We start from the raw sequence: 25,915 nt of genomic DNA, 5'->3' as shown, positions 1-25,915 counted from the left end.
ACACAGGTCTGGGTGCTGGGCCGGCGAGATGGGGGAGGAAGTTCCAGGCTGCAGTCCCCTCCCTCAGCCCTTGTCCAGCCCCAAAAGCCTCTATGGGCCAAGTGGCTACTTCCTGCTGCCCAGTCGTGTCTGCAGCCCCTGTTCCCTTGACAGCGGGCCAGGTCACGTACTCAGAGGTTCTTGGCCCTTCCTGAAACCTCTCCCCATCTCCTGTCTGTGCCTGGCTGGATCACAGCCCTGCCTCCCAGGTCATAGATCAGAGGACGTGACTGATCTCTCCCTGTCCGAGCACCCCAGGTCCCCTCTGGGGGGCGCCTGCCTTATTGCGGCCTCCCTCATTCCCCAGCATGCTCCCCTGGGCGGGCAGGCCCAAAGTCTGGTGCAGAGAGGGGAGGCACTTTGTGAGGCTGGAGTCTGCTGAAGGTATCTGAGGAGGTCTTGGTCCTCGGCCGGGACCCTGATGCTGACCCATGCTACACTGGGAGTGGAGAGGAGCCCCCTTCAGCCCCCTTTGGTCCTGGCTCCATCCTCAGCCCGGGGGCTGCTGGGAATGGTCATGGCCATACCTCAGCCTGAGAGTGGTGGTCAGGTCAGCCCAGGACAGAGGGCACAGAGGGCCGCTGAGCCACCACCCTCCTCTGGGCCCTCCACATCCTTGCACTCAGATGGCGCTCGCTGTGCAGCTGAAAAAAAGCCGAGGGCCTCAGGGGGGAGAGTACTCCTTCTGTCTTCTGCACACAGTCCCCTCCGATGTCCCTCTGAGGAGAGGCCTTGAGTATCTTGCCCTGGAGGTTCTCAACCAGTGTGGTCAGGGTTGGGTCCCGGTGGCAGTGGGGGAGGGGGACCATCTGAGAACAGGAGGACCCTGAGGGGGTGGTGGGGGGTCAAGGAAGGAGAAATGAACTAGGGGTGGTAGAAGGGGAGTGATGTGGCCATGTCCTGGTTCTGGGAGCCTTAATCTAGCCACACACTCAAGGTCACAGGGACCAGCCAGGAAGTGACGGAGCAGTCCTGGACAGAGTCAGTGCAGCTGAGGGTGAGACACCGAGGCCCCTGCCCCCAGCCCAGGGTGGGGGACCAAGGCCTAGAGTTCCGGCTGGGACAGGGTCCTAGCCAGGAGCCTCCCACATTTCTGGACTGTTTCCACCAGCACTCGCGACAAATTCAGCCACACCTATGTCTTTTGGCAGCTTGTGGCCAAGGTCACTCTCAGCACACAGGGGAACCCAGATGAGGACCCCCTACTGCTGTCCAGGAGTGGAACAGGGAACCTGTGCAGGGAAGGCTGGGGGGCTGGCAGCTGGGCAACCCTGGGGCAGGGTGGACAGGAGCCCCCCAGGGAGGATGGTTTGACTGAGGAGTCCCGCGTCTGGGAATTGCCAGCAGGTACATGTGCACAGGAAATCACCCATACAGGGGTATTCCCCTTGCACAGAGGCAGGGATGCCTGTCAACCGCCCCATCACAGAAACCACCCTGTGCCAGCCGGTGGGGGGGACCCCAACACAGGAGGTGCGGGGCGACCTGCCATGGCGAGGCAGTTTCTGCAGGATGCTGGGGGCAGCTGCCTTTGGGGAGAGGTACTTGGGTGCCTACTTCTCTCCATGTGTTTGGTTTTTTTTTTTCCTATTGGGATTTTCTATATCATCCGTTACTTTAATAAAAACTCACATTTTATTTACTTATTTAGCTCCATGCCCAACATGGAACCCAACTTGGGGCTTGAACTCATCACCCTGACATCAAGACCTGAGTTGAGATCAAGAGCCAGACACTCAACCAACCGAGCCACCCAGGTGTCCCAAAAACTCACATTAAGAAAAAAAAAAAAAAAGGCAGAATAATAGCTTTAAAAAGGAGGGAAAACCTGATACAAACTCATCCATGTTAGGATATCATAATGGGAGTGAGATAAGCCAGTCACTAAGCTATGAAGCCCCTTGAGGGGTCATGTGCTCAGGGACAGGAAGGAGACGGGGGCGGGGGTGGGGGTGGGAGGGGGCGCCAGGGGCTGGGGGTGGGGGTGGGGAGTCTGTGTTTCATAGGGACAGAGTTGCAGTTTGGAAGATACAGAATCCTGGAGATGGACGGTGGGGACGGGAGATGAAGAACCTTCACCAACCATGTGAAGGTACTTAAAGCCACCGAACTGGCTGCTTAGAATGGCTAAATTTATTTGTATTTTAACACCATTAAAAACTTATTTAAAAGGGTGGGGTAAAAGGGCAATCAGATCTGAGTCAGCAGCTAATGCTGGGTTCCCTCGGCTTGCAGCCTCACCTGAACCGCTCCCCGCCCCCGCAAGTCCCCAGAGTCCATCCTGGCCCACCTCACTGTCTCCAGTGTTAGATGGAGGTTGGAGCACCGGGTAGAACCTCCTCGAGTCCTTCCAGTGTGACATCTCTCAGGGTTCCGTCTTCATGGAGATTATGGAGATTATGATTTCCTTCTGTTGTTCTCTGAAGGCAGGTGGGCTCCCACGACCATGCCTCCACCTCCCCTTACTCCCCGGCTGGGCCCCAACCTGCGGGCAGGGACATGAACCCACTTCCGGCCGAGTGGAGGGTGCTCTGACCCCGTCCGGGTTTGAGGTCCAGCTCTCCCAACTCCAGATGGCCTGTACCTTCTCCCTGGGACCTCGGTCCAAGCTGCTGCACCGGGCCACGTGCGGGAGCTCGGCGACACTGGGCGGTGAGACAAGGCGCTGGAGACTCTCGGGCGAGCTGCCAGCGGTTCGACGGTTCAGGTCTCACTCCACACCCAGGGCCCTTGGCCTCCTAGAGAGGTCCTAGGCACCCAGTCCCCACCCCACGCCCTTCTGCGACTGCCTTGAGGTCAACTGGCTGTTCAGAACAGGTGGCCTCCTTCCCAGCCAGAACGTCAAGGGTAAGGTGCGGTTATACTTTGCAAAAGGTGTAACAGGATAACAGAAGAGAGAAGTAATACAATAGTAACATAATAATAACGGAATGAATATGCACCAGGCCCCCCTGGAAGCCCCCACCCCCTCACCTCCCCAGGCACCACAGGCAGGCTGCCTCCACCACCCTGGGGAGGGGAGGGCCGCCTACCTGGTCCTGTGGCTTGGCCCCTCCCCAGACTTGGAGGAGGGAGGAAGGGAGGTGCATGGCGGGGAGGAGGGAGGACTGCTGTGTTCACGGCCATTCTTCATTGTGTGGCGATCAACTGCGGCAGACGGTGGCTTGGCACTACAGGCCCTTAGGATCCGGGACCTCCGTGGGTAAGTCCAGGCCCAGCAGGCTGGTCCCCTGCTCAGCACCTCGCCAGGCTGCAGGCCTGGTGTCCGCAGGGCCAGGTCATGCCCCCTTTCCCAACAGGGCCAGCAGGTGACCCTCCTTCCCATTTCTCATCACAGCCACAGGCCCCGCCCACTCTGCACACCGATGCCCTTCCCTTTCAGGAGGCTGCCTGGCCAGGGCCGGCACCCCCGGACACCCCTCTCAGTGCTTCCAAGCAGGCCAGTCCGTGAGGACACAGGGCCCTGGGACCCATTCTCGATGTGGGCTCGAGGCAAGGAGGAATCTGGACAGTACTGAGCCTCATTCACTGAACTCCCCGGGGGGCCCAGACTCTGGAGGGGAAAGTGTGCACAACCGGGGGCCACTGTGTGTGTGGGGGGGTGCCCATGGATGACAGGGTCCCTGGAAGGCAGCAGGGGCCACTTGGGGGAGATTGAGGACCACAGGCCCAGTGGGCAGAAAGGCCAGCCAGTAGCCTCAAGGGGTATCTGCTAAGGGGACCCTAAGAAGAGCTGTGGTCTCCTACTTCCCTGGAGGTGGGGCCCGAGCGAGTTCAGAGGGGTGATGACGAAGTCACAGGTGTGTTGAGAAAAAAGGGGGCCCAGCTGGGAGCAGGGGTCATGGAGGGAGGGTGGCTTTGTGGGCTGCGGGAGGGAAAGACCCATGTTGGGCAGGCGGAGAAAGCTCAGAGCCAACCCCAGTCTTTAAATTGGGTTTCCCATGGGCAACATCTCTCCTTCCTATTGAAAATAAAAGCTGAGTTGGGAATGAACATTCCAGAAAACTGTGGGTGGGGACAGGACCCTCCTGCAGAGGCGCGGGGTGGCCACAGGGGGGCGGCACTTGGGGTCTGGGAATCGCAGGGGCGCAGGTGCATATGGGGATTCGGAGACAAGCAACGACCAAGAGACCTCACGGAGTTAGGTCAATATTTAATTTTTAACTTTAATGTGCAAATAAATAGAAAAGGAAAACTACATTCAAAACAGCTGCAAAGGAAGTACAAGCCCCAGAACAGAAATTCTTCAAAAACAGAAGAGAGGCTCCCTAGAAGCATGCAGGGTGGGGCTCGGCGGGGTGTGGCCCGCACCCCAGGCCCACACGGAGGCACGGCAGGGGCCACGGGCTCCCGAGGATGGCGCCGGGAGGGTCTGGTTCAGGGATTCCGGTAAGTTCCCTTCTTACAAAACAAGGATGTAGACAAAGTGCCTGGTAGACTTGAGCAAACACGGGCTAGGAGACCCTGGGCAGGGCACACTGGCCCTATAATCACCCAGACCCCAAGTCAAAGGCTTTGCAAATCTTGAGTTCCACAGGTAACTTCTAGAAAACTTCTAGAAACATGTCTCCACTTCCCAGAACCGTGGATTTGGCACAGCTGTTTTTGGGAGGGTGAGGGCTGTCACTGGGTGGGTGGGAGAAAGGCTGCACACAAGGATGGTTCTGGGCCCCCCGTTGGTCGATCCCCTTTTGAGGGTGCCAGGAGCCTAACTAGGGCCTCTCAGGGTGCAAGAATTCTAAAGAGCTGGTCCCCAGCCCGAACCGCTTGGCATTCTTGGCATAGAAAGCCTTGCACACCTCTGTATGACAGTTGCCTCAGCCCCTCACGCCCATATCCGGTCCAGGCACTGGCTGTAGGAATGGCAATGTCAAGGACAGATCTGCAGAGTCCCATGAAGGCTCTCACTGCCCAAGGAACCAAGGGACTTGGCTGTTACAGAAGTTACAACCACTAAGAGAGCTTATGAATAAATATGTGTGCATATATATATTTCTAGAATGTCCTTCTTAGGTACAGGGCACCCCTGGGCCCTCTCAGTGTGGGCCGTTTGAGCTCACTGGGAGTTTCAGGCTGAGCCCCCTCCCCTTGAGAGGCCAGGAAAATACAGGTTTGGAGTCTCATTTTTTCCAGAGTGGGGTCTTCTCAACAGTTCTGGTGCTGCCTGCCCACTCCACATCTTGACAACAGAGCAGAATCTCAACAGTTTGGCTGAAAGGGCCCCTCCTGCTTTCAAAGTGACCAAGGACCCCAAGCATCAGCTGAACCTAGCCCATGCCCCAACGATCAGATGAAGGCAGGGCCCAGCTCGGGAAGTTTCCAGAAGCTTTCAGAACCGTTCAGGAAGGACGTGCTTTTCAAGCAGATCCACCCCGGCCCAACTCCTTCAATGTTGGGGTCTCCTGAACGCCGACCCCCAACCAAGCACATGGTTCAGCACAGACTTTTCCAGACACTGTATGCACAAAGGGACAAATGGTGCCCCCGTCTTGGGATTTGGCACGTGTGACGAAAGCGGCCCAGCAGGTGCATAAAGGCAATCGCTCCTGGGCCAGTGTGTGGCTCCTCCTCCTTCCAGCAGGGAGTGAGCCCCCAGAGGTCAAGGGCAGGAGGGGCTCAGGTTTGGCACAGGACAGGCCCAAAGGAAGCAGGGAAGCCGAAAGGGATGGCGGCACAGGGCCACAAGCCAACACGACCCCATCGCGCTCTGGCGCTCACAGCCTGTGGCAGCAAGGCTGGGGGACACACTGCTCCCCTCAGGTTGTTCGTGAAAAGGCCCCGGGGCTGCTCCGGGCCGAGGCGGCAGCCATGCGGGGGTTAGGGTGAGGCTGGGCGGCGGCCGTACTGCACACGGTAGCGGGTCACGGGCAGCCCGTGCACACGCGCTGTCTCGCAGAGCGTCTTGCAGGGTACCATGTCCTCGTCCTCCTCGCCCATCAGCCAGTCCTGCACCAGGCCGGCCGCCTCCACCGTCACGTTGTCCTCCAGCCAGCGGCCATGCCACTCCTCGAAGTGCTGGTGGTGGCGCAGCAGGACCAGGGGCTGTACCTGAGGGGGGGATGGGTGTGGAGTCAGGGCAGCCCCAGATGGCCGGGGGTGGGGGTCAGTGGGAACCCGGGAGCGCACCCCTCCTAGATGGCCAGGGGTGGGAACCCGGAGACACACTCCCTCCCTGAGGCCCATGGCCAGACCCCAGGCCTCTGGGCCGCGGAGCCAGGCGGGCACCTGCTTGGCCCGGCAGAGGGTCCCGCGGCGGTACATGTAGTCCTCAGAGTTGACGATGAACAGCATCTTGTGGGTGCTGAGCTTGAAGCGGCAGTCCACGTTGCAGGCGCTCTCCACCCCGACCAGCCGCTTCCAGGAGCTCTTGGCCTCACCGCGCAGAGCGCGCACCTGCTCACACTGCCACCTGCGGAACTTCTTGAGGTTCCTGGGAGGAGAGGAGGAACTGCAGACTGGGAAATCCTCATGGCCCGTAAGCATCGGGAAGGCATCCCACTTCCCCCGGGTCGGAGAAAGGCAAGCAGAAGCAGTGGAAATCTCCACCCAAACCCCTCCACTGGCGCCACGGGAAACCCAGTCAGACCCCCAATCAGACCCCCAGTCAGACCCCGCGCTGCCGGCGGCGGGAGGGGCCTCCCTGGGTTCGCGGGGAGGAACCGCGTCTGCGGGTCCTCTTACCTCTGCAGGAACACGGGCTTCAGGAGGAAGCCCTCGGTGGGCGAGCTGGACGCCCCCTCGGTCCCCACGTACTGCTCCACGTAGCGAGCCAGGTGCTGTGGGGCCGGAGGGAGACAGGCCTGTGTTTTCATCCCTGCTCCCCAAAGCTCTAGCAGGATGGCAGCCAGGGAGGAGTGGATGCAAAACCGAAACCACCAGACGGCAGCTCCGGAGTGACCGCCGGTCCACAGCCCGGAGTTCGACAGCTGTGGCACTTGGCGCTCCCGTGGTAAATCCCTCCCTCGTACCACCCTCACATGACAAGCGCCCATGGGGAACAGGGCCCCCGCAGAGAGAGCCGGGTCGGAGAGCAGGAACGACACCAGGGCCCATGCAGCAGGGCAAGGCCAGGGAGGGGATGGGGGTGAGAAGGCGCGGCTGGCAGGGGCTGCCCAGGGCTGGGGTGGGTACGGCCTGCAGCGTCCAGGGGACGCTTCACCTGCTTGCCACCCTCCGAAAGCCAGAGGCTCCTCCAGACTCACGCCTAACCAAACCACATTTGCTGGAAATTTCTGGAAGGGGCAGAATGTACAGACCCCCACCCACACTCGTCTTGGAAAGCACTTCATGTGTGGGGAGCCTTGAAGCACGCAGGGAAGGATGCGGTGGGGGGGCCCCCACTGGCTGGGGGCTGAAGCCCCAGGACCCCAGGTGGACTGTGTGTCTCGGAGTGCGGGCTGGGGGCGTTCTCCAACTCAAGAGAGTTCGAGAACTCTTCCAGTCCAACATGACCGGAAGCCAGGGCTCTGAGCTATGCGCCCGGGGAGTGCGGGGTCACGCACCCCAGGGGGACATCACAGTGTTGGCAGCAGGAACAGGGCTGTGGGGGGAGGGCGGCCTGGCTCTCACATGGCCTCCTGCCGCGGGACACCCCCAGTGGCTCCTGGGGGCGCACATGCAGCTGCCATCCCCTGTCAGGCTTCCACAGACAGCGCTGGGGCTGCCAAGTGAGGCTGCTCCGGGTGGGACATTCTGTAGCCTGTGCCGTGTGCCCAGGGCTTGTGGTGGGTGGGGAGCCCCCCAGGGCTGCCTGTGGCTGCCCCTGACCCCCACAGCATGTTCAAGGTGCAGAATCCAGACGGGGGTTCTCACCTGGACCTCCACAGGGTCCTCAGTCTGGGCCTCCTCGGTGTCCAGAAGCTCGATGGTCATGATCACCTGCCCCTTGCGCTGGAGGAACATGACCTGGGAAGGGATCGATGAGCAGCTGAAGCCGCGGGGGAGCCGGGCAGAGGCTGACGGGTCATCTACGACGGCCTCCCCCAGCCTGCAGGGGCCCAGTAAGAGGAGTGGGGGTACCACATCGAGTGAGGCCTCCTGCGCCCAAGCCAAGCCGCGGGTCCTCCCCCGTCGCGGGTGCCCTCCTCGCAGCCCCAGCCTCGTGGCGGCGCAGAGAGCAGCAACCCCTCACCTTGAAGCAGTTCTCGTCTGCCATGCAGCGCTCGGCCTTCCACTGGTAGCTGGTCTCCCTGGCGGCGCGGACGCAGCGGGAGGACAGGCTCCCCCCGGCGGCCCCCCGCTTCTTCTCGTTCAGGTAGAGCTCCACCACCTTCAGACAGACGTCGTCACTCACGAGGTGGTGCAGCTGGGGGGAGGGAGAGCCAGTGGGTGCCCCGCGTGCGCGCCCCCTGGGAGGGGTGAGGCGCAGCTGCTGTCCACCGCTGGCCAGAGGCCGCACCTCGCCCAGAGAGGGGGTCAGCCAAGGCCTCGAGGGGAGGTCGGCCCGTGGGGCTGTGCTGGGCAGCCGCGGCGCTGGGGGCTGACGCCACCAGGCCAGATCAGAAAGCAGCGCAGACCGCAGCAGACCGGACTGGACCAGCGGGCCCTGCCTGGGCGTGAGGAACGCACAGAGGAAGTCCTAGAGCACAAGTGCCAGAACAGGGACAATTCTTGTAATCGCTGCAAACGCAGGCACAGGAAGACAGCAGCGAGGGAGCCGGGCAGCGGGGTCAGGCCGAGCAGGTGGGAGTCGACACCCCTGGGCACCGGCCATGGCCCCAGACCGGCTCCTGCAGACCCAGGGCCTTCCCTGCGGCTGCTCTGCTGAATAAACACAACGTGTGGCCACTAGGCGAGATCCCAGTAAGCACTGGCTGCTGTCACCAAAAAGAAGAAATGCTCAACCAACAGGCTGAAAGAGGCAGAGTGCGACAGCTTGGCCCTGCAGGCTGCCGACGGCGCCACGGACGGGGCCCCGCAAGCACCCGGCCTGCTGGAAAGCGGGGAGCTAAGGGCAGGGCATCCTGGCCCAACCAGGGCTTCAGCTAAATAGCTCCATTTTTCTTGCTCCCTTTTTCTTTAAAAAAAAAAAAAAAAAAAAAAGACTTCTAGGGGCGTCTGGGTGGCCCAGTCAGTTGTGTCTGCCTTCGGCTCACGTCATGATCTCAGGGTCCTGGGATCGAGTCCCATATCAGGCTCTTTGCTCAGAAGGGAATTTGCTTCTCTCTCTGCTCTCCCTCTGTCTCTTGCAAATAAATAAAAATCAAATCAAATATAAAAAAATGAGTTCTACAGGAGATATTTGTGGAAAAGGGAATTAAAAAGAAAAAACAACGTTCATCAGAGTGTCCGATCTGGTCCAGCTGTCTGGGTGCTACAGACGAAGCTGCCATCCCCAGAATGGGGGCCCCACTGGGGGCACACTGGACGCTCAGCCCCATAACAGCCGGTGCACAGGGGAGTGTCCCCGTGCCAGAGACCAGGCTGCAGGTGCCTGCCGGTGGGCAGGGCTGGAAGGAGGCAGGGCTGGGGCTGTCTGGAAGACCCACCGAGCTGCATGCTCCTGTGTGTTTCTGCCTCGATGACAAGTCTGTAAACCTGAAAGGAAATGCCATTCCTAGCAACCATGTCCGGGTGGGAGAGTCAGGACACTACTCTTTTCTCGGCTTTTTTGCTTTATGGTGAATAACCTTCCTGGGTAAACAGGAAACCGAGTCAGGCTGAACAGTAACAGCTCTGGTGACCGAGCAGGACTCACATCCCCAGACCACATCTGCCTCATCGGAGGCTTTGCTGTTTATAATACGTGCCTGATTTCCTCCTGTGGACACTCAGCTGCGGTATCTTTGCTCAACGATGTGGGCAACCGGCCAACAGTCTCCCTCCAGGAGGAGCGGGCTACGGTTCCTTACATGTTGCTACCCTCGAGAAAGGTGTGTTGACAAGGAGCCACATGAACCCTTGTATGGTCGCCAAAAGGTGGCAACACCCACGTGCCCGTGCGCAGGTGAGTGGATGAGCCAATGGGGTCCATCCACATGATGGTGTGGGAGCTGGCCACCGAAGACAATGAACTTCTGACAAGGCTAGATGTGGGTCGACCTTGGAAAGAGCATACTGAGCTGGAGAGGAGCCAACCTGGAAAGGTTACACGCTGTTGGGACTCCATTTATGTGAAATGTCCGGAACAGGCAAATCCGTAAGACAAAAGACAGACTGGTGGCTACCAGGGGCTGGGGGAGGAGAAGGAGGGCGGGGTGACGGCACATGGGGACAGGGTCTCCTCTGGGGCGACGGAAATGTTCTGGAACTAGATACAGGCACGACAATGTCACTGCACTGCTGTTCACTTGAAAAAGGTGAATTCTGTGTTACATGAATTCTACTTCAATTAAAAGAACGAGAAAAACATGGGGGCCCCGGGGCCCTCCGCACAGCACGGGCTGCGGGCAGGACCGGGGCAGGCAGGGTCTCTCCCGGAGGGGCTCGAGGCCTCCCGCCGCCCCCGCTCACCTGCCTGGCGATGCTCTGCACCAGCTTGTCCATGGTGAAGCCCACGTACGCGTGGATGGTGAACATCTCGCGCAGCGTGTCTTCGTACTGCGTGGGGTCGATGCTGCCCTCCAGCAGGCTCCGCACCATGTCCAGGAAGGCCGGGTAGTACTCCTCCAGCTCCACCTCACCTGAGGGGCGGGCACAGTCACCCAGGGCCAGAGACACGCGTGGCCCTCCCCGGGATGAATCCGAATCTCCGTGGCACGCTGCCTCCCGCAACAGATGTCCTCGTTCTCGGCCCGAGGTTCAGGCACCCGCGCCCCCACCCGGCCGGTGGAGGGGAGCCCCCGTGTGTGACCCCCGGGGGCCCGAGGCCTTACTTGGCTGCTTCAGCCGCAGCTCCATGGCGGGGTCGTTGCCCTTCTCCCGGCGGCCCTCGCAGAGCAGTTTCTCCCTCTCCTTCTCCGTCCGGTACTCGAGCAGCTGCTTCTGCGCCTGGCGGTAGATCTTCAGCAGCCTGGAGCACAGGGTCTGGTGGAGGCGCAGGAAGAAGTACCAGTTGTTGTTGGCGAAGAAGAGGCTGTACACGTCGTCCAGGGGCTTGTGCGGCGGCGGTGGTGGCGGCTGCTCGGCGGCCGGCGTCTCGCCCACGGCCCCCTTCTCCTCCGGGGGGCTGCTCTGCGGCCCCGGTGCCGGCTTCTTTCGGTCGCCAGCGTCAGCGCCCTGCCCCTGGGGGCTCCCCCGGCCCTCGTCGGCAGAGTCCTCAGACGCCCCCAGGTCCAACTGCTGGGAGAAGAAGAGGCTGGGCACGAACTGGTGCACCAGCTGGTGGATGGTGCCCTGGTCCTCCTTCTGGATGGCTGGCTGCCTCTTCACGTAGTAGCTGATGAGGGCGGCCGCGTCCTCCAGGATCTGTCTGTCCTCATACACGAAGATGAGGTGTGGCTCGCTGGAAGGGGCGCTCCGGCCCTCAGAGTGCTGCTCCTGGTGCTGGGGCAGGGGGGGGGGTGGGGGACGACACACAGGCAGCCATTAGGCACAAGTGACCAGCTGGGAGAAGTCCAAGAGATGGGGGCCCCAAGGCCACAGGGCTCTAAAAGCATCACACTCTGGTCCTGGGTACAGCCCAGTGCCTCCCACCTGATCCCATTCCTGGGCCCACTCCAACCACTATCCTCTCTGGGTCTAGAGTGATTTGACCTAAAGGAGCATGGTTACCCCTACTGCAGCCCGCTAGACCTTCCTGCACTGCTCAAGATAGGACCCAGTCCCTGGCATGTCATCCTACAGCCCCCACACCTGGCTTCTTTCAATGCTTTAGGGCTGCTGAGCTCCCTCCTGCTGCGTGCAGGACCTTTGCACGTGTCCCTCTGCTCTTTGGCCCTGGAAAACTCTGCTCAGAGACTCTGCTCAGTCTCTATCCAGCTCATGACTTTGCTTCCTGCGAACCTGTAGATGATCATACTCCCTCCAGACTACCCTGAACTGCCTGCTGAGTCAGGCCGGGTGACGCTCTCTCCTGGGTAGCACTGATCACCAGCACCAGGCACCAAGGCTACACACACCCACTTTGGAAAAAGTGAGCGTGGATGCCATCCCCGTGGGTGGGGAGCTCATAGGGGCAGGGCCAGGTCTCCATTAACCCTTCAGTGACCAGCCCAGGGCACAGCACTGTGGGGACTCCTCCAATAGCCAAGAAAAGGAGTGACCGACAGAAAACAGGTGCAAGGCCAGGGCCTCAGCTTTCTGGGGTGGGCGACTCTCTTTCTACCAGAGATCGTGCTCCCTCAGCGACGCTGAATTCTGCTGCAGCCCGAGACCTCCTTCCCCTGCAGGCGGGGAATCCTGAGAGCTGGCATGTCCGGCTCCTGGCTCTGGTGTGACCTCCTCTTTCCTACTGCTTTCTGAGTTCCGATCTCATTTGTGCCACAAATGCCCTCAAAAACTTTTTTAAGTCCTTTCCTCAGAGCAAGTTCTGGGGCACGGAATCCAGAGCTGTGCACTGCTAACAGCCAACGGCGAGGGGCTGACTTCCCTATGCGCAAAGGACTTGCACGTGCAGGGCTCACCAGGCTGATGGGCTAACCTCTGGCCCCAAACAGTGCTGTACCCCTTTCATCTTGGCTCCCACAAAAAGGAACTCAGTGGTGACCATGGAGCGTCTCATGGGTCACGTCACCGACTCTCATTCTGATCATATCCCACGGACCCTATCTGGGGGAGTGGCGGTGGCGCTCTCAGGGCTGGACCACCGACTCGAGGATTCAAGTGAAAAAACCAATTAGTGGCAGGTGGGCCCTGCAGGGCTGAGGGTGGCCGGCAGCAGGGAGGCAGGAGGGAAGGGGCTTCCTATCACAGGCTCTCGCAAGTAGCTCACTCCCTGCACACATTTTTCGAAGCCTAAATCCCCGCAGCCTGGCCCCAGCCCTGCCTCAGTTCTGTGGTTCAGGCCCCAAGAGCCTGACTGTGCCAAAGCTGGCAAGAAGATGCAGGGCGTGGCTAGAGGCAGAGCCCTAGGGCCTGGAGCCCTGGTCTCCTGTGACTGGCCTTGGCAAGTGGCCACCTCCTGGACCTGTTTCATTGCTGCTAAACCCAGGACGCTGGTACTGCATAACAAGGTCTTGTGAGTATGGGTCAGACGGAACGTTCCTTCTCAGGGTCTACCTGTGCCGGGCTCACAGCTGGCAGCAAAGAAATGAAAGCTGAAGTCCCTGGAAGGACGGTCCATCAAGACCCCGGGGGTAAGCAGGGAGGGGAGAGCCCCCCACCAGCCACGGGGGGACCGCTACAATCCTCCCCCTGGACCCGCTCAAGGTGGAGTGCCACAGAAACATCCCCGCGACCCCTATGTAGCCTGCAAGAGGGATGCTGGGGAAACAGAGGCACAGGCACAGGCAGCCTGCCTGACACTGGGAGAGCCAGAGGCAGAGCCAGGATCCTTAGTCCGCTCGGTCCTGGGTGGAGAGCCTCACCTCGTCGTAGACGCTCTCGATCTCGTTGAGTAAGCTCTTGGAGCGAAGGGCCTTGGTGTCATTCTGTTTGAAGTTTACGGCCTGATGGTCGAGGGACTTGAGATAGGCCTTCTCATACTGCTCCCGCCAAATCTTGTTGAAGCCCTGCTGGGCCTCCCGCCACTCCTCCTCCTTAGCCTTCAGCCTGCAGGGTCAGAGGGGCTCAGCATGGGAAAAACCCCAGGCCCCCACCCATCATCCCTGCACGGGTAGCCTGTCATCCACCCACAGGCCCTGCCAAGTGCGTTCCAAACTCGGGACAGCCAGTGCCCAGCCTGGCCCATGGGTTCTGTGCTGAAGAAAAGAGGGAGGGAGGGAGCAGTGGCTCTGTAGAACCAATGTGGCTGGTTTTAGTTTCTCAAGTATCGTTGCCCTCCTCCCTGGCCTGGCCCACTCTGGGTAGGTGCTGGATCCATCACTAGGCTTAATCGCTTGACTGCAAGCCCCACAAAAAGGGACTATGTCAGCCTGACTCAGCTCTGCAACCCCAGGGCTGAGGACAGCGCATGGTGTCAAAGGCAGCCACTTAATAATTAATACCTGCTCACTAGCACAAAAGGTTCCCACAATGTGTCACTAAGTAAAAGGCAAGCTAGGACAATCCTATTTGTGCTTTAAAATAGTTACTTTTCATGTTCAGATAGGATTATGTGCATGGTGGAAAGTTCTAGAAGGACACAGACAGTTGCTCAGTTGTGCTTTTCTTTTGGGAGTAGAATGGGGCAATGACGAAAGACTGGAAACCACACTAAGCCAGCCTGAGGTCCCAGGGACCCCCTCCTAATCACACTGTGACAAAGAGCACTAATGAGCTCCACGGGGCTTGCCCATGGCAGGTGGGGCAGCAGGAGTCTGGAGGACACCTTTTCAAGACGACAGGGACGGCAGTGACTGGGTTCTTCTTGAGGCTCTCGATGATCTCTGGTGCCTTGTCACCGTAAATGCGGTGGATGGCGCGGCGCTGGATCACCTCCGACGTGCCCCCCAAACAGTCGTCCAGCCGGAACTTCTCCTGGTCTTCAGGCGCCATCCGCGAGAGCTTCTTCTGCACACTTTCCAACACGCGGATCGTGGCCAGGTTGGTCTCCAGGACGACATCTAACTATGGAAAGGAAGGCAGGGGCCAGCTGTCGGGGGGCAGTGGTGCCCTGGGGACCAGCCTGAGTTGGCAGAAGAGATGTGTGGACAGAACTGATTAACTTCTGTGTCCCTGAGGGGATGATGGTAGATGCCAGGCCGTGGCGGCCCTGATGCGGTGGCTCCAGGGGCCCCAAGCGAGCACGGCTGGTTACAGGGCTGGGCCCACAGAACAAGGACTTGTGGGCTCCTTACCACTGCACAGACATCCAGCGGCCAGAACACAGATGGACCCATCTGGGGAGGGTGACAGTCCCTAGGCTGACCCACTTTGTAGGTATTGATGGCATTTATAAAAAGGGAGGACTCGCGGTATTCGCAGCCCTGAGGACAACTCTACAGGGCTGATGGGGAGCTGGTCCCCAAAGGTAACACACTGGAATTCCACTTATGACAAAGTGACAGAGATGGAGGACAGGTGGTTGCCAGGGGTCAGCAGGGAGGCAGGGAGGGCCATCAAGGGCGGCAGGAGGGATCCCAAGGGTCGGGGGAGCAGTGCGGTATCTTGGTGGTGGAGACCACCACACACACGCGGGCACATGCGCACACACGCAAATATAAGTTCAACTGTGCAGATAAGAATAAGATCTCAGGGTGTGTCACTGTGCCCGTGATTTTACAAGCTGTGACCACTGGGAAGAAGGCTCCCCGGGATCACTTGCTGCTTGTAAATATACAAGGACCTCAATAAGCATTCCGATGGAAAAATAAATATGTCTATTTAAAACGGAAACAAATAGTACCACTGCCTAGACAGCCTGAAGTCTGGCAAGTCAGAAAAGGGACACTTTTGGTCACTGAAAAAATATTAAATAAAAAAAAAATGTTTGGTAGAATTTGCCTACCCCCCCAAAAAAAAGAAAAAAAAAGGGACACTTTTGGGTGCTGCCCCCTGCTGGAAAGTGCTGGAATCCCAGATACTCAAAAAGAGTCTGGGGAGGGCGGGTGGGGGGGTGGGGAGGAGGATGGGGGTACATCCAGGGGTGGAGAGAGAGTAAAGTGGAGAAGAGGGGACAGGTTCGGACCCCACGCCTCCCTCATCCCAGCAACACCAGCACACACACCTCAAAACGCTCGTCCTCACAGCGGTGCAGCTGCTCTTCGTAGGGCGTCTTCTTGGAGCTGACGAAAGTGGAGTCCTCTGACCACGAGGGGAAGGAGACCCAGGTGTCATTCAGAACCTGCACCAAGAGGAAATGCTATGACCAGAGCAGTAGGCTTCAGTGGCCAGAACCATTTACTATGCCGTCCAGAATAAAAGATATGGAGACAAGTCATATAATCCAGATTTTACGGGAAATTAGCTTCTCAAACCAAGAGCAACCTGTTTTAAAGTGGTTTAAGGAGAAAACAGGACTTAGGTCAGGTAAACAAATTGTACTATTTCCCGGGTTGGCCAACTTTCTCCGTAAAGGGCTAGATAATAAGTATTTCAGGTTTTGTGGGCCAACTCCCTGTTGACAGACTATTCAACTCTGCCTTTGTCCTGGCAAAGCAACCACAGGCACTATGCAAATGAATGAGCATAGGTATGTGCCAATAAAACTTTATTTACAAACACAGGCATAGGGCTGGATTTTAGTTTGCTGACCCCTGGACTATGTATCCTGAAATCCAGCAAGAACTCTCAAATTCTGGAAACAGAGTAGCAGCCTGTCTATTAACCCTGAAAAGGTATTCAAATGGTCAAGCTAAACGGAGACATATCAAGGGCACCAGATCGGGGACAGAGCAGGCTCCTAGCAGAAGTACATGTACACCTAGAGGGAGAGTATGCCAAAGCCAAGGCTCTGTGGTTTGCCAAAGCTACCAGCAGGGTAAGAAACCATCGTCTCGGCTCAGGCGTTTTGTCTGCTACCACATCCCAGCACCTACTACTCAGGATTTGGGGGGTGGGGTGGAGTCGAGGCTCAGTTCTATCATGTAAAACATGGGCGTGATGGGGTTTTTGCAGCGTGGGGGGTGATGCACCACGTAAGCTGACAGGAGCCGCCGGGGAGCACTACCTCCTTGCAGATGGCCGTCCGCCCACTGCACTTGGGCTGCTGGTAGGTTTTGGGGAGCGCTCGGTAGCTGGATCCAATGCGCTTGCAAGATGCGTAGTCAATTTCCCGGCTTATTCCATCCCCGGATCTGTCGCTCATGGGTGGGGCGAATGACAGCTCTTTCACCCCCAGGAAGGACTTGAACTGTGCAAAGAGTTCTGGAAATTTCCTTCAGAAACAAAGACAAACAGTAAGTTGGCTTCCCTGGGGCTTTCTGGGAGGGACCTAGCGATCTGAGAACGGCTTCCTGCAGACACCTGCCAACGATGGTCAGAGAGGAGGGGCGAGGGGGAACCAAGCATCAGGTGTGTGTCATATACTCAAATGTGTGAGTAAATTTGCTTCCCACCCCTCTGTCACCTGCCACGTGCTAACACTAATGGGCGAGCCTTGAAACGTGCTGGAATAGACAACTCAGACTGGCAGAAGCTGGGATTAGTGAGGTTTTTTCACTGAAAAAGGCCAGGCACCAGGCTGGGGGTCGGTAAGCTACTACCAAGCTGCCCGTGCCTGTCCTTGCAGATAAAGTTTTATTGGTACACCACTGTGTCCATTTGCTTAGTATTGCCTGTGGCTGCTTTTGCACAACAAGGCCAGGGTTCAGTAGTACTGCCCCTTGGCCCTTGACAGATAAAGTCCACCGACTCTTGTTCCAGAGTCTTCCTCCCTGAGGGAGATCCCTCCCAGGAAAACCCCCTGCAGATGCGATCTCACAAGCCACAATGTAATGGCCATGCAATGGGAAGGTCTTCATACAACTGTTCCCCAATGTCACCTGGATTTGTGATTAAAGAAGTATCAAATTCTACTGAGGGGCACCTGGCTGGCTCCATCGGTGGAGCGTGTGGCCCTTGATTGGGGGTTGTGAGTTCGAGCCCCACACTGGGTATAGAGATTACTTAAAACAATCTCAAAAAAATAAAAAAATCCCACTGCAAGGATGCATTACTTTGACAGGGGGCATGGCGATCCAGCCACCCGCAGCTCCCCTCCTTCATGAACTATAAGGCCCCCTCCTGAGATGGCTGTCCACTGTGCCCTGGCTGTACGGACCCCATGCCAATTTCACTCATGAGGAAAACCCACGAGCAAACAGAAACGCAGGGTGGAAAGACATCAACAAACCCATGCAGACAACACCTGACATTGCAGCTGTGATAAACGCCAACCGTGAACGCTCCAAGGGGGAACGGTCCCTCTGACACAGCCCACTCCAGTCCTGACCCCGGCTGTGCCATCGGCAGGTGGCCGATCTCTAGACCCCCTTCCCTGGCTGCCCCTGGGCGTGCAGACCCAGATGGAGGCTCACACTGCGAGAACAGGCCTTGTCAGGGTGATTGCTAGCCCAGCCAGGTGTCACAGAAAGGCAGTGAGAAGAGGCCCGCTGTAGTTCTTCGCCGCACACCCCGGGGCCCTCCCTCAACACTGCTTTCAGCATGTGGAAATGGGAATCGCAGACCCCAACCCAACAATGCGCCCCTGCTCAGCACCTGAAATTTTGAGCTCCTTCATTCTTCTCCCTTAATCATCACCCCTGCCCCCGCCAACTGCAGGAGATAGGTCTGGCCATTCTGCAAACAAAGAAACTCTGATGTGCTAGTAGGAAGCAGGGTCCCAATCCAGACTTGGGGCTGGTGATGCACCCAACTGGGCACGCCCGCCCTGCAAAGGCGTCCCCAGGCCCCTCGCCCGCCACAGCATGTCCTCTTTTCCAGCAACAGCGCCCACTCCTCGGCCAGGACCCACACCCAGGGTTCTGATTCTGAGCTCACACACATACTGCTGTGGGAACGAGCACATAATCCAAGTCCACACAAAAAGCCAGCCACGGTTCAGCCGAGGGTGAGTAACACCGCTGTGCTGCTGGGGCCGTTTTTCAGAGTGTCAGGAGATCCTCACTAGCCTGGGAGAGTGAACCCAAGGGAAAGGGACACCCTGACGTGTATACCCTCTCCAGATCTCAGGAAGCACTGCCTGATGACCCTAACTTGACCTCTTAGTATCCCAACCTATGGAGCATGACCGTAGCACTGACTGTAGAAACTGGGGACAAATGTCCTTCATTACAGACCCTGCTGAGAAAACCTCGATTTGTACAAGCAAGGGAATAGCACGCAGTCGCTACAAATCACGTAGGCTCACGGCTGACACCAAAAGACATTCGAGAAAGACATCCAAGTAATACCGAATTAAAAAAGAAAGGAAAAAAAAAAAAAAAAAGGCTGCTGCAGCCCAGCCTGACAGCATCTCGTCCTGAGCTCGGAGGATGGGCAGAGCGCCGGCTTCTGGGCTGGGCCACCCTAGATTCACCCATCACCACGGCAAAGCTCTTTCTGAAGAGCGGTCTCTCAGGAAAGTGAGAAGTATTCTTAGCCTCCTCATCCTTAAAATATACTAAAAAACCGGGGCGCCTGGGTGGTGCAGTTGGTCAGGCATTCAACTCAACTCTTGGTTTTGGCTCGGGTTGTGATCTCGGGGTCCTGGGATCAAGCCCCAAGTCGGGCTCTGCACTCAGCAGGGAGTCTGCTTGAGTCTCTCTCTCTCTCTGCCCCTCCCACTCGTGCTCTAATAAATAAAAAAAAAACCAAAAAACAAATCTTAAAAAAAATTAAAAAACATATCAAAACACATCAAATGTGTCCATGAGCCCACATGATGCTTTAAGAGAAAAAAGAATCGATCCTAATAGGATAGGAGTGTGACTCATCAGCCAGCCATTATAATAAAGGGAGAAATCAAACATCTACTCTGGGCCGCCAGAAGGTGAAAAATGCTGTTGAGGTTCTCTCTTTTGCAACCCGCAGAGAACATATAAATACATGAACGAACCACAAAAAGAATGTGGACACCACCGCCCCCTGACAGAGGGACATGGAGGACAGGACTGCAGGGGTGGGGACTGCCAGCACAGAAACAGCAGGCAATAAAGTGGGAGGGAGAGACTCACAGACACGTTCTAAAACCAAACCAAACCCAGACAAGGCGGCCAGAGCGAGCACTGTGCTGGACAGCACCTGAGCCATCCTCAGTGGGGAGAGGTGCTCACTTCCAAGGGATCCTTTTGATGGGGGAGGGAGCGTGATGTGACGGCGCAGGAAGGGGTTCCCGGGGGGTGGCGAAGGTCCAGGTGGGACTTGGGTGGTGGGCACAAGGGGCTCTGCCTAAAAATGATTGAAGTCATCCATCATTCAGATTCCTGGACCTGTGCTTTATTTTATATTTAAAAAGAAAACTTAAAAAACTTTTCTTAATTAACAGTAAGGGGCTCAGGAAGCACCTGTCCCTGGGGATGACTTTAGGGCTGAATAAAGCTCCTACACGGTCATTACATACCGTGCACGCACCACGTGCCAGACGCTGTTTTAAAGGTCTTACGTGCAGGGCCCACTTGCAGCGCTCTGAAGCTGTGTGTGGTAGCTCTAGAAATCCCCATTTCACTAAGACTGTCTAAGAAACTCGTCCAACATGTGAGAGCTGAGGAGCAGGAGGCGGTGCTGGGGCCTCTCCCTTCTTAGAGCGCACGGTGCCCGTGCATCCGCCTCCTGGAAAACCTCTGCGCCCCCAGCAGCCGCCCCAGCCCCCGGGGTCTGTCCGCCTGCTCACACCCCACGGCACAGGCTGACGGCAGCAGGCCGCTGACTGGGTGACCACGGCTTCTCTCTGGCCCGCAGGGGTGCCGAGTGGCCACTTCCTTCTTCCTGGCAGTTTCTGATTGGCAGAATTTTTAAAAGCACGTATCAAGGGGAATCTCTAGAGGATTATGCTGGGTGAAGAAAACCCAGTCTGCAACGGTTACGTACGGTGTGATTCCTCCCCCGGAACACTTCCGTTGTGTAAGTTTCGGAGCTAGAGCGCAGATCAGGGGTTTGCCAGGGGTGTGGGACCCAGATCCGGGTGGCGCTCGGGACGGACGTGGTTGTGGCTATTACCGGTCAACACAAGCATCCCTGTGCCGCTGAAGCCGTATCTTGACCATGGGGGTGGACGCAGGAACTTTGCAGGGGACGGAGCTGCGCGCAAGGGGAAAACCTGACAAGATGGGCGGACTCTGCAAGCGTCAGCACCGGCTGCCACAGCGGCAGAACAGGGCCCAGGACCTGTCTGTGTTCTTTCTCTACTGGGGCTCCATCTAGAATGACCTCTACCACCACGGCAATTGACAAACGGGAATCAAAGAAAGCATCGACCATTTTCCACAAGCCACAAGCAACAGAAGGGTAGACCGAGCTTACGGACACACACCTGCGTGGAAGCCCCGGGAAGGGTCACTCACCCCAGAAACGGGCTGACGAGCTGGAGGAGCTCGGAGCCAGACACGAGCTCCTGATTGAAGAGCGCGATGCAGCGCAGGAAGTTCTCGTAGACCTCCTGGCTCTTCAGCACCCTGCGAACCTGCGGGGAGAGCAGATGAGGGGCCCTCGAGGGCCAGCCCCACCCACACTCCCCACTCCCTGGCCTGGCTTGGCTCAGGCCCCATTAAGTGAACACGGAGTCACAGAGGCACGTGCTCTCAAGTGACGGGCTGCAGTCAGCAGGGCAATGGTGTCCGGACAACTAACTCACAGCCTGGAGGGACTGTGCGTGAGACCAGCTCGTGAGACCTGCCATTGACCCCGGGCGGGAGCCCCACAACCACCCGGCCTTTAGAAAAGCCGCACAGCTTCAGGGAGACCAATGTGTGCCTTCAGATCTGCGTGGGCCCCAAGCTCTGCTGCCTCCTGCCGGCACCGCCTCCCACCATGCAAGCTGGTGCCAGCCCCTTGTCCCCAGCCTGCCCCAGCTGCTGCCCAGCCTACCAGGTCCCTCCCCATGGGCTCCCATCCTGCACACCCGAGCTGTTGAGGCCAGCCTCGACGGCTCACCTTGTCGAAGAAGGAGAACTCCTGCAAGGTGCCGTACTTCCCCACGGCAGCAATGGACAGGTCTTTGGTACCTCGGAGTTTCATTTTCTTCTGTGGACAGAAACTTTGTGCCGTGAAGGCCCCGGGCATCTTTGTCAAGAGTTACAGCGTCACTGACGCTGAGCTCTCCTGACAGCAACCATCATGAGGGACTGGCTGGGGTCTGCCCGGGACCACTGTGGAGGAAATCTCGGGACCACCCCCTTAGGCTCCATGACACCCACTACCTGGGCTCTAAATTTCGGCAGTTTAGGGCTCTGGTGTTAGGCAGGAGTCTCACAAAGTTGGGAGGGGAAGGCAGCGGTATCCCTTGAAGCAGGATCAGAAACCTCTCCCCCTGCCTGTTTTGTCCGGTGGGCTGTGACGGTGGTGGCAAGGGCAAGAACAGGACGAGAACAAGATGAGCCCAGAGAAACCTTGGTTTTAAATCTCTGTGAAGAGTTTTGTCTCTAAGTTGGACTCAGACCAGAACCTGGCTGCTTGCTTGAGGCACCGAAGACCCTACAAAACCATCTCCCAATGCAGGGCATATGTCTAGAGGACGCAGAAGCCAGCTCAAAGGGGTTCCACTGGCCAAATCTGAGCCAGTTTAGATGCCAAGATGAACAACAAGTCATGGATTACAACCCAGAGTAGGTCACCCAATAAAAGGAGACGAAGAAAAAGCTCTTCCTCAGAGTAGAAAGCCAACTAATAAATGCAAAAAAATCTTAAAAAAAAAAAAAAAAAAGAAAAAAGAAAAACCACCGTCATGGGTGATGCATGCAACAGGAGATGGACCTCAGCCCCTTTCACCCCTCAACAGGTCTCCTTGTGCAGTGACCAACCTACACAACTGCACATGGCCGCCTGCCCATGAAAGAATCATCATGGCGAAAAGAAGCAGACTTAGCAGTACATCCTATTTCCAAAGGAAAACATGTTGCTCCTCGTAACAATCCTGTGAGCCACGTGTAATGAGTTAACAGCCACCTTAGAGGTGAGCTGACCTCCTAAAGTCCCAGGGCCGGTGCATTTCAATGAGACCAGGGTCCAGACTCAGCCCATGCCTTGGACCTGCTGCTTAGAGCTCCTGCACACTGCTCCCTAGGTCATCTACAGAGAGGGGAGGCTGCTGGGGGTGCACAGAGGGGGACATCTATGCGCACAGCTGACGGTTACCTTGGCTGGTGCAGACACCGGACGGAGGAGTGAGGGCCGAGAGCGCTTTTTGCTGTGTTCCAGGTTCTTCTCATGCTCACTCTTATGGACACTGTTCATTTCGCATGGCCCATTTCCTGTGAACTAAGAACACAAACATGGGAGGTGATTAGTGCTGGAGAGCTACTGGGCCCCTCAGTACTGGCTCTTGGTGCGTATGGGTGTGTGAAACCACCTTGGGCTCAGCCCACGGCCCCAGTGAATGCTGCCTGCCACAGGCTGGGACCCTGTCTGCATGTGAGGCGACTCTGGCTCTTGAGATGTCCATGTTGATTAAGGGAGAGACCCGGATACCCAGATTATCAGTTTCCCTGTCACTTCTGACAGTTCTTACTTTTTATGATTCCATGTCCCCATTTGTAAACGTGTGAGCTAGATGGACCCTCAAAGACCCTTTGGGCAGGGGCTGACATATTCACCATGCCGGGTGAATAAAGTTTTATCGTAAATAAAGTTTTATTGGCACACAGCCATGCCCACAAGCCAAAGGGGCTTTCCCACATAACCGTGCAGCCAGGTCTTTGTAACAGAGATCCAACGGCCTGCAAAGCCTAAGACACTTACCATCAGGCCCTCTACAAAACAAAAAAGTTTGTCAACTCCGACTTAGGCCAAGGGGTCATGTTTAATTAGGACAGTATCAAATTTCATCTTTGGTTTCTTTTTCCTACTTTTTTTTTTTTTTTTTTAAGATTTTATTTATTTGCCAGAGAGAGAAAAGGCGAGCACAAGCAGGGGGAGCTGCAGGCAGAGGAGAAGCAGGGTCTCTGCTGAGCAGGGAGCCCGACGTAGGGCTTGATCCCAGGACCCCAGGATCATGACCTGAGCCAAAGGCAGATGCGTAACCAACTGAGCCCCCCGATGTCCCTTTTTCCTGCTGTTTTAATAGAACTTCAAATTTTAATATATAGGTCAGTGAAGATAAAGCTCAAATTATACAAGATTCTATGTGGGTGTTTTTAATAATTTTTAAAAAATCGATTCAATCGCTTAAAACGGCCACGACGCTCCAGTCAACGCACTCTGCTGAACTGGTAACAGGCGCTACTGTGAGAAACTGAGCTGTGGGAGCTTTCCGGAGGGAGACGCCTGTTCTTCCACGGCCGGTTCTGTCGGGGTCCAGCCTCGCAAGTGCTGGGTGTCCAGCAGGGGGCGCAGCCACCACAGAAATCAGAGGATAGGCAACCCCCACTGCCCCCCTGCGGCACCCTGGCCACCACTGATAGGAATAACTCCAGAGGGAATTAAGTAAGGCTGCCCTCGCAGCAGGCCCCGCAGAGCTCCTCAGCCTGAGTGTCTGCTGTGCACGGCCCCCCACAGCTGTGGCGGAAGGTGCTCCGCTCTCCGCCCGCCTCACCCAGACCAACCACTGCTGAGGAACCTTCCAGCAGGCTTAAGGGGAGACAGCGTCATGGCCGCTTCCAAGAGGAGGAACTGAGGCTCGGGGAGGGGACCTGCTAGGGCCCCTCAACCATGCACCCTTGCTCCAATGGCTGCCCACCCCACCTCCTGTCCAGGCAGGGCTGCGCTCTCCAGCCTCCTTGGGGTGTGGAGAAAGGACACGCTGCTGGGCCCCGATCTCTGCCAGAGAGGGGAAAGCTGGCCTGGAACTTGGCCGGGCCTTTCCTTCCCGGGGGGCTGCACATCTCCCATGCTGCCCCCAGCGAGGACTGGGCTCAGGAAAAGAGCCGCCACCAGAGGCTGCAGCTGGGTTGGTTGTAAGAGGTGGATCCAAGGGGACGACAGTCAGACAAGCCCCTAACACGCCATGTGACGGGGCCAAGTCAGGGCCAGGAGGCATGAGGCGCCGTGCAGGTCCAGCTCCTGGGGGACGTGGAGGCCTGAAGGCCCGCAACCCACACAAGGGTGTGTTGCAGGCAGGAGGCAGTGAGAGTCCTCCGCTCCTCGTCTTTGTGCCCCTGGAGCCTGCGAGGAGGCTCTCTGGCAAGCAGAAAAAGAAATGGGAGTGATGCCAGGACGGCACAGGACATTGTTTGGGAAAAGGGGGCCAAGCCCAAGGAGGGACACTGTGCTTCGGGGCTGGGTTGGGGGGGAGGGGGGCTGAGAGTGGACGTGAGGGTGGGGACACGAGGAGTTAGGCTCAGCTGGAAGTGTAGCCACCTCTGGTGGAGGTGAGCTCCCTGCCACCCTGGGGAGGGGGTTGGGAAATCCACACCAGGGCTTTGCTCAGCCTTCCCCATGTACTCCCCAGGGGACTCCCGCAGGCTGGCTGGTCCTGGGGAAGCAGAGGGAGGCCCTGCCGCTTGGGTGGACACTCGGGGAGGGCAAGTGGGGGAGGGACGGACAACACTGGCACTGGGAAGGGATGGGGACAATCCATCTGGATCCTCCGCCTGCTTTTCCTGAACATTCCCAGCTGTTCTTTCTGGAGCACTGCACATGTGCTGGGCTGCACACAAAAGCGCTTAGAGGATGATGGCTTGACGAGTCGAAGCAGGAAGGCCTTCATCCCCATGTGAAAGAGAAGGAAACCAGGCCTGGGACGTGAGTGAGGGTGTTGGCTCAAGCCCTCCTGAGCGCCTGCGGACACGGAGTGAGCGTCTTAGCCTGGGCTGTGTGCTCCTGGGGGCCCTGCCTAGCCCTCCAGCCCCTGAAGACATACAAAACTCCAGGCAGGGTGAAGGGACAGGCGACAGCTCCAGGACGAGACGTCAACCCTATGGAGAGGCACAGAGCTTCTCTGACTTTGAGTCAGGAAGTATTTCCGGGTGGCATCCTGACTTTGAGGTGGCATTCATGGGCGCTGGAAGACCAAGTGATTCTTGATGATCCAAACCCAGACCCCTGTACGCACCCACCAAGCCTCTCCTGCTGCTCCCCAGCCCTGCCCCCCCACCGCATCTTCCTTTAAAAGCAGAACCAGGAGAGGTGGTAGTGATGCACTTGGGCTGGGGTTAGTGGGGGAGGACCGCTCACGTGCGCAGGACCCAAGCCACCATCCAAAGCAGAGAAGAACAAAAAGAGGAAAAGGAGTAGCCAATAAACTCGAATAGAAGCGTGTTTCTTCCATCTGACAAAGGGGTGTTTACGAAAAGCCCACAGCTCCCAGAACACTCAGGTGGAAGATGGAAAGCTTTTCCCCTAAGATCAGGAACAAGACAAGAATGCCTCCTCTCACCACTTCTAT

At 57.4% G+C, this 25,915-nt stretch overlaps 1 protein-coding gene across 2 annotated transcripts in view; it reads right to left on the bottom strand.

Annotated features, from left to right (window-relative positions):
- Positions 1 to 5,587: 5,587 nt before the first annotated feature.
- SIN3B (SIN3 transcription regulator family member B) overlaps positions 5,588 to 25,915 on the bottom strand; it is a 33,269-nt gene continuing 12,941 nt past the window's right edge. Inside the window, exons 6-19 of one of the 2 annotated variants that reach the window (XM_032867569.1) lie at positions 22,729 to 22,851; positions 21,529 to 21,618; positions 20,940 to 21,058; positions 16,628 to 16,835; positions 15,686 to 15,802; positions 14,348 to 14,586; positions 13,446 to 13,629; positions 10,854 to 11,463; positions 10,492 to 10,661; positions 8,171 to 8,344; positions 7,852 to 7,944; positions 6,721 to 6,815; positions 6,265 to 6,469; positions 5,588 to 6,087 (exon numbers count right to left, since the gene is read on the bottom strand). In XM_032867569.1, the coding sequence (XP_032723460.1) occupies positions 5,857 to 6,087; positions 6,265 to 6,469; positions 6,721 to 6,815; positions 7,852 to 7,944; positions 8,171 to 8,344; positions 10,492 to 10,661; positions 10,854 to 11,463; positions 13,446 to 13,629; positions 14,348 to 14,586; positions 15,686 to 15,802; positions 16,628 to 16,835; positions 20,940 to 21,058; positions 21,529 to 21,618; positions 22,729 to 22,851 (2,658 nt within the window). In that variant the 3' untranslated portion in view covers positions 5,588 to 5,856. Of the gene's footprint in view, positions 6,088 to 6,264; positions 6,470 to 6,720; positions 6,816 to 7,851; positions 7,945 to 8,170; positions 8,345 to 9,260; positions 9,577 to 10,491; positions 10,662 to 10,853; positions 11,464 to 13,445; positions 13,630 to 14,347; positions 14,587 to 15,685; positions 15,803 to 16,627; positions 16,836 to 20,939; positions 21,059 to 21,528; positions 21,619 to 22,728; positions 22,852 to 25,915 lie in introns of those variants that run through there. The other variant, XM_032867570.1, reaches the window with a different exon arrangement.

The sequence above is a fragment of the Lontra canadensis genome, unplaced genomic scaffold, assembly GCF_010015895.1.
Source record: "Lontra canadensis isolate GAN:19392208 unplaced genomic scaffold, GSC_riverotter_1.0 scaffold35, whole genome shotgun sequence".
NCBI classification, from domain to species: Eukaryota; Metazoa; Chordata; class Mammalia; order Carnivora; family Mustelidae; genus Lontra; species Lontra canadensis.
This window is presented reverse-complemented; position numbering and strand designations above follow the sequence as displayed.